The sequence below is a fragment of the Odontesthes bonariensis genome, chromosome 3, assembly GCF_027942865.1.
Source record: "Odontesthes bonariensis isolate fOdoBon6 chromosome 3, fOdoBon6.hap1, whole genome shotgun sequence".
NCBI lineage: Eukaryota > Metazoa > Chordata > Actinopteri > Atheriniformes > Atherinopsidae > Odontesthes > Odontesthes bonariensis.
The window spans coordinates 3147100-3155002 of NC_134508.1; the positions used below are offsets into that span (position 1 = coordinate 3147100).

At 46.9% G+C, this 7903-nt stretch overlaps 1 protein-coding gene across 1 annotated transcript; it reads right to left on the bottom strand.

Moving 5' to 3' along the window:
• Positions 1-2186: 2186 nt before the first annotated feature.
• On the bottom strand, positions 2187-3569 carry LOC142377979 (nuclear factor 7, brain-like). Its single transcript, XM_075462315.1, has one exon. The coding sequence runs from the start codon at positions 3567-3569 to the stop codon at positions 2187-2189; it is 1383 nt and encodes a 460-aa protein (XP_075318430.1).
• Between the last annotated feature and the right edge of the window lie 4334 nt (positions 3570-7903).

The window sequence follows — 7903 nt, forward strand, 5'->3', positions numbered from 1 at the left end:
TGACAGTTATTGATAAAAAACAAAATGATTAGTGAAACTATTAAATCCTGTGGTACCACTGCCCACTGCCACAGGCAGGTGCTTATAACTATTTATAAATCTGGGACAGATATAAGACATACAGAACAGACATAAAGGCTTTGAATCTGAGCTCTGACCTTCACAACCAGCAGCTATTACAGTAAAAATACACAATAACTACAAACTAGAAAATTTCTGAAGAAATTTTGATGGGTGCCAATCTACTGCCCACCCCATCAACAAACCCTTTACTTCAGTTAAAGATGGGAGTCTCCTGTCACATATAAACTTTGAATGATGTCTGTGTGATGCTGTATGGCTGAGTTATGAGGCCTCCAAAATAGGGCATTTTTTGGCTCTTTAATTGCTTTTCAATCTGCGAGGCCCAAAATGAAGAAGACAGGTCTGCTGAAGACAGTTATGTCATTTTTATCAAGGTCCTGTTTAAAATACAGCTTTTGTGGCATCTTCAAAATGCCCTCGTTAAGTGCTTTTCAATGCATTTCCCCATTGCATTGTGGGCATTTTCAAAATTCCCCTCACTATGAGTTCAAAGGAGAAAAGCAGATCAGATTTATAACATCAAGCTGTTATAACAGGGCATCCATCTTGGCTCCTCCCTCATAAGCAGTCTTAGAACAGAGCAGGCTAACAAGGCGTTGCTACGGATACGGAACCAGCTGCGGCTCGTGTGAGTTCCAACTGACATTTGTACACAGACTATGAGTTTTTAACTTTAGAGGTTTTTTTTTAACCGCATTGTCTCGAACAAACGGTCGCTGTTCGAAAAGTAAAAGTCGTATCCAAATAATTCTCAAACCGTGAGCTTCACAAGAGATAGCAGAAGCCAGCGGTGTAATTTTTATTCGGCTACTATGTGTGGCTCGTTTTTTTTGGCAGTTTTAAAATAAGTTTTCACATGAATTTTATGATTTTAGGCTTTTATAATGGGCGGAATGCGAGCCAGAGGGCGGACTCTCTGTGCTCAGACGCGATTTGTGAGAAATCTGTGAGGCAGAGCTCAATGAGTGTGACTTTGGGTGAAAGAGGACAAAAATACCTACGTTTTGAAGTAAAATTTGTCCAGATCAGGCAGATATTTTGGACATGAGAGGCATTTGTTTGAGGAATTGGTGCAATATCAAATTTTGAGTGAGGATTTAAGTGGGAGAAGCACCTCGGCCGAGCTTTACTCTTCCTAAAACGTAAACTGCGGTTGTGTCAAAGCTGTATAATGTATCAACAAACCCTTTTGTTCAGTTAAAGCTGAGAGATATTACTGGGCATGTATTGTTGTAATGTTTTAAATACTTGAACGCAGTTTTTCTAGAGAAGATAATTGTTTTGTATATGTGATTATCGTCCATTGACTCTTTTGGGCTTTCACATACGCGAGCGTACAACTAACCGGTGAGTTACATGCTGTTTATAAAGTTGTTTTGTAACGTCCCCATGCCAGTAATGTGAGAACCATGCATATGGTTTTGATGGTAAGGCTTGTGACTTTATTGTCGGATGGTTTATAAAGTGGTGTGACGTTTCTGCAGTGTGCAAGTTGTTGTTTTACGTGGAAGGGTTAGCGCTTGCCCCTTAGCCACCACGTATTAGCCTCGCATGACAGGCTGAGCGAACAGCGCTATCTCCACACAGGGAGCGCAGATTTGCACCTCTCTGTGTCCTACTATCAGTATTTGACAACCTCTAGCAATGGAAATGCGCTTCAAATGCCCCGGAGTTCCCCTTTAACTCAAATGAACCTTACTGAGAGTGGAGCATTACTTCCTGTCTGTGAAGAGTCATAAAAACATGTAAATTTACCTGGAACACAGTGAAAATACAGATTATTGATCGCTGCTGAGAACATGGATGTTAAACATATCAATGAACACGTTTGAACATGTCAGCAACTAAAATTAAAGGCGAAGCCGCTGCCACAGCAAAACTAAACTTCAGGTCATCGACTTCATGTGACGTTTCATCAGTACAGATTATTAAGCAGATATGAAGCTGATCAAACTGAACTGATCAGAGTTTAAAGCCAAACAGCAGCTCTGCTGACAGATCAGATCAATACATCTAAAATGTTCCTGTTTGAAGATGGAAACACTGAGTTTCACACAGATCAATAAAGTCTCATGTGAACTGTGTTCTTCATCCTGAACACATCAGATCTGTTCCACCGTCACTGAGACCTTCAGAGGTAACATCTTAGCTTTATTCACAGTGTTAATAAATGGAAACATCTTCTCAGTGAAAGTGTGTGTGATGGTGTGTATGTGTGTGTTTGTATCAAGATCAGAGAACGTCAGCTTTCCTTTGTTCCAGTCCAGATTCACTCTGATCCTCCGGAGCTTCTTTGGTACTGACAGAAGAGGGGTCTTAGCTGCTGGTGACCATGCTATGTATTTACCTTCATAGAGAACAATCACACACAATCCAGTCGATATGTCTCCCTTCCTCTCAGCAGACTCTGCTTTCACACCAAGTACCCAGAATGTACTGTCTCCAACCTCGACATCCCAGCTGTGAGTCCCTGAGTTAAAGTCCTCAGAACTCAGAACAGACCTGAAATAATCAAACCTCTCTGGATTATCAGGAAGGTTCTGTTTCTCTCCTGCACTCACAGCGGTCAGATCCTCAGACAGGATGACCTTTGAATCAGCAGTGTTTGGGTCCATAATGAGAGGAGTGTAGCAGACCATGTCCTTCATCTTGTGCCAGATTTTGAAGGCCAGGTTGCCCAGGTGTTTGGCCTGGTCTATCAGAGCTCCTGCAGGCAGCTGTGGATCATCCAGCAGGGGGCAGCGCTGGACTCTTTCCACTGCAGCCTTGTAGTGGTTCAGGAATGAGACGCCTTCAGCTCTCAGCTCCTCCTCTGTGGCTCTGACTGTGTCTGAAAGAGCTGCCATCTCTCTGCTCAGAGCCTCCATCTTCTCCTTCATCATCCCACTCTTCTGCTGCTCTTCCTCCCTCAGTGCAGCCAGCCTGGCCTCCTCTTCCTCTGCTAAAAACTGCCGAAGCTTCTTAAACTGCTCCTTAATCTGCCTCTCTGTGTGTCGGGCCTGGACCTTAATGTGTTCTGCTGTTTGATCAAACTTCTCTGTAACTTTCTTCTGGAGCTCCAGTTTCACCTTTAAGGGTTCCAGAGATTTCTGAAGTTCCTTCTTGTGTTGCTGTGCAGCTTCATCGATGGGTCTGAATCTGTGGTCGGAGTGTTTTTCTGAATCTCTGCAGATGATACAAACCGGCTGCTGATGGTCCAGACAGAAGAGTTTGAGTTTCTCAGAGTGCAGACTGCAGAGAGCCTCTGAAGCTCTGTGATCTCTGTCCTGTACAAAGGACTCACACAGATTCTTCAACACCAGGTTACAGAGTGGTTCTGTCACAGATATTTCCCTACAAACTGGATACCGTTGTGTTGGGTTCTCCTTCCACCAGCTCCTCAGACAGTCTCTACAGAAGCTGTGGCTACATGACAGAACAACAGGATCTCTGTAGATGTCATGACAGACCGAACAGCAGAAATCTTCCTCTGATCTGGAAGCCATTTAGTCTGTGAGTGAAGCTGAAAACAGCAGACAGAATACAGTCAGCCATGGCTCCCCTCCCAGCTCTACTGACTTCATCAAACTGACTGTTTGTGGTGTTTTTGGTCAAACTCACCTTCAGTGTGTGGAGTGTGAGCAGCTTGAAGTTTCCACTTCTCTCTCCTGCAGCTGGACTCGCTCAGAGGAAGCTGTGAGTTTGGTCTGAAGGTGAATCTGATCGTCTGTGTGTCTCTCTGTAGTGAAGAGGAAACTATAGCCCCTTTCACACTGCGACCCGCTACCTTAGCGGGTCCAAATTGCACCTTCGACCCGCGTCGAGCAATGTGAACGCTTGGTGTGTCAGGGTGACCCGTGTCGCCTGAAGCCGAGTTCAGGGGGCGTTGCCTAGTGGCAGAGCGTCACACGAAACACATAAAATGCTGGGCGTGTACTGACGTAGGCACAAGCCATGCGTTGGAGGTAGGGTTAAATACACCTGTCTGCATCCAATTTTTCAAACAAACGATGGCGGGACACCTTGAGATATCGTTTATGCAATTGTATATGCAGTTCATGGAGATGTTACTTTACGGTGCGTCTTGCTGCGTGGGAAACCGCGCTCTCCCATCTTTCTCGCCAGCCCTTCCAGCAGAGGTCCATCTTTCACCGTCCCCGAAATGTGGCGGAAAATAACGTCCTCTGTTCGGGGGCTGAGGAGCTCGCGGACCTCCTTGTCTCCCCAGTTGGCCATATTAAAAAATGTCTCCAACTTGATGTAGGCTAAAACAGAGTGAAACTTGTCCTCACCTGTCGCTGTTGTTCTGAATCAGCTGTCCATTCTGTCTTTTAAACTCTTCACGTCACGCCCACGTCCGACCCGCGTCGATTGTGTTCACATCAAACTCGGCTCGGCAAAAAGACTAGGGTCCGACGCGGGTCGAAAGGCGAGTCGAGTTGACGCGGCAGCCCGGGTCGGCAGTGTGAACGCAACAGCGGACACGCTAAATTCGCGAATTAAACGCGGGTTATTCGGCAGTGTGAAAGGGGCTTCTGACTGTTTCCTGTTCGGTCTCAGTTGAGTCGGGTGGAGCTTAAACCTGTTAGACCTGCTGCCTCACCTGTAACTAAGGTGTGTTTCATTCCATGCCTGCCAGCAGGATGACATTCATGACTTTATCTGCACAGTTCAGAAAAACAAACACTATGAAGAATATAAAACATTCAGTTGTGATGCAGCTCTGTCTTCATTACATTATATTACGATCAATTTTTGCAGACGCTCTTGTCCAAAGCGATTTACAATAAATGTGTTTAACATTGGTAGGCAAAAGAACTTCAGGTCACAAGAAATCTTAAGTGCATTTCCTTCCAAAAACAAATAGCTAAGAGCATAACTTGTGCTGGAGTAAGTGCAACTAGAAAATTTCTGAAGAAATTTTGATGGGTGCCAATGTACTGCCTGCCCTTTCAACAAACCCTTTACTTCAGTTAAAGTTGAGAGTCTCCTGTCACATATAAACTTTGAATGAGGTCTCTGTGATGTTGTATGGCTGAGTTATGAGGCCTCAAAAATAGGGCAGTTTTTGGCATTTTCCCATACAGCTTTTATGGCATTTTCAAAATGGCCTCGTTAAGTGCTTTTCAATGCATTTTCCCATTGCATTGTGGGTATTTTCAAACTTCCCCTCATAATCAGTTTGAAGGAGAAAAGCAGATCAGATTAATAACATGAAGCTGTTATAACAGGGCATCCATCTTGGCTCCTCCCTCATAAGCAGTCTTAGAACAGAGCAGGCTAACAAGGCGTTGCCCTGGTAACAGGAGCAGCTGTGGCTCGTTGCCCCGGTAACAGGAGCGGCTCGTTGCCCCGGTAACAGAAGCAGGTGCGGCTCGTCTGTGTCTCTGACATGTACGCTCACTATGGCTTCTTAAAATCGCACTATAATTTTGACTGCACTCAACTGTCTCGAACAAACGGTCGCTGTTCGAAAAGTAAAAGTCGTATCCGAATAATTCTTGAACCGTCAGCGCCCCAAGAGACGGCAGAAGCCAGCGGTGTAATTTTCATTCGGCTACTATGTGTGGGTCGTTTTTTATGGCAGTTTTAAAATAATTTTTCACATGGATTTTATGACTAGGCCTTTATAATGGAAATGGAGAGGCAACGTCTGGGCTCAGAGGCAATTAGTAAGAAATATGTGTGGCAGAGCTCAATGAGTGTGACTTTGGGTGAAAGAGGACAAAAATGCCTACGTTTTGAAGTAAAATTTGTCCAGGTCGGGCAGATATTTCGGACATGAGAGACATTTGTTCAAGGAATTGGTGCAGTATCGAAATTAGAGTGGGGATTTGAGTGGGAGAGACACCTTGGCCGAGATGTCGTCTTCCTAAAACGTAAACTGCCGTTGTGTCAAAGCTGTATAATGTATCAACAAACCCTTTAGTTCAGTGAAAGCCGAGAATCTCCTGTCACATATAAACTTTGAATTAGGTCTGTGTGATGCTGTGTGGCTGAGTTATGAGGCCTCCAAAATAGGGCAGTTTTTGGCTCTTTAAGTGCCTTTCAATCTGCAAGGCCCAAAATGACGAAGACAGGTCTGCTAAAGACAGTTAAGTAATTTTTTATCAAGATCCTGTTTAAAATACAGTTTTTATCGCATTTTCAAAATGCCCTCGTTAAGTGCTTTTCAATGCATTTTCCCATTGCATTGTGGGATTTTCAAAATTCCCCTCACTATCAGTTTAAAGGAGAAAAGCAGATCAGATTTATAACATCAAGCTGTTATAACAGGGCATCCATCTTGGCTCCTCCCTCATAAGCAATCTTACGGTGCGTTCACACCAAACGCGATGCGAATATTCGCACCGCCTTACTCGCGCGATCGTTGCCGCAGGTGTAAATTAAATTCAATCGCGCGAGTAAAAAACGAGTGAATAGCTCAAGGGGCTATCCATGGCTGATATAAGTACCATCGCGTCCTTGTCCCTGCTGTGGCAGTCCGAGATTCGTCTGAAACGCACACGCCGTCAGTGACATCATCCGGTGGTGCATTCAGCTCGGATAATTTCACCGCCTTCTCCATGAGTTCCGTCTGGATGACGGCCGCCTTCAGCGGCACCCCAGGCCCACCAGGACCCAGCCCGACGACCCGCTCGGGAGGACCGGCGCCGCGATCTCTCGGCAGGACACCAACCACAGGCGCCCCGCAGCTGAAACGGAGCTGCGGCCCAGCTGCGGAGCGCCTGCAGCCGGCGTCCCGCCGAGAGATCACGGCACCGATCCTCCCGTGGCGGCCGCTTCCAGCGGTGTTTCGGGCTCGCCGGGACCCAGTTTGGTGGCCTGCTCGGGAGGATCGGTGCCGTGATCTCTCGGCGGGACGCCGGCTGCAGGCGCTCCGCAGCTGGGCCGCGGCTCCGTTTCAGCTGCGGGGCGCCTGTGGTTGGTGTCCTGCCGAGAGATCGCGGCGCCGGTCCTCCTGAGCGGGTCGTCGGGCTGGGTCCTGGTGGGCCTGGGGTGCCGCTGGAGGCGGCCGTCATCCAGACGGAACTCATGGAGAAGGCGGTGATTTATTTATTTATTTTTTATTTAGTCAGGGACCATGTGCAAAGTACATTAATTACAAAGTAAAGAGATGACCTGCACCAGATTGTAGCTTAGAAGCTAATTTCCATCTGCAGTCCCATCTGCATGTCACAGACACGACTCCATTTCAGCTGCGGAGCGCCTGTCCATCTGTCTCCACGTCACTGTCGTCCAGAATCTCAACGCTGATAGGCTGTCTGGCGCGAATATTTCGCCAAAGTTGGATTTTTTGAACTCGCGCGAATCCCATATTTTCACTCGCGCGGCGGCCACCGCATCACCGCACCGCCTCACCGCTCCTCACCGCGCCTCATCGCGCCGCCGGCTCGAATCCGCGTCTAATCGCGTCTTTGCATTGACTTTGTATGTAATCGCGTCGCCCGACCGCGTCTGGTGTGAACGCACCGTTAGAACAAAGCAGGCAAACAAGGCGTTGCTACGGATACGGCACCAGCTGCGGCTCGTGTGAGTTCCAACCAGAGCATGTGAACGGAGCGGAGCGCAGCGCAATTCCCGCTCCCCGCTCAGGAGGATGTTCGCTCATTCGCTCCCCGCTCAAAGTTGTGCCAGGACGCTCCGCTCAAAACTCGCTCCGCGCTCACCTTAATTTTCCTGCTGCTCAGGTGAAATCGCTCCACGCTCGCTCAAATTTTCAGGAGAAGGAATTTTCTGACATTTTTACTTCATGTAATTATGACAGGGCCCTGGGACACACGGCGTTTGATTTAATGATGTGACCGGTGAATTGTCTTATTTAACTGGCTGTTAAATT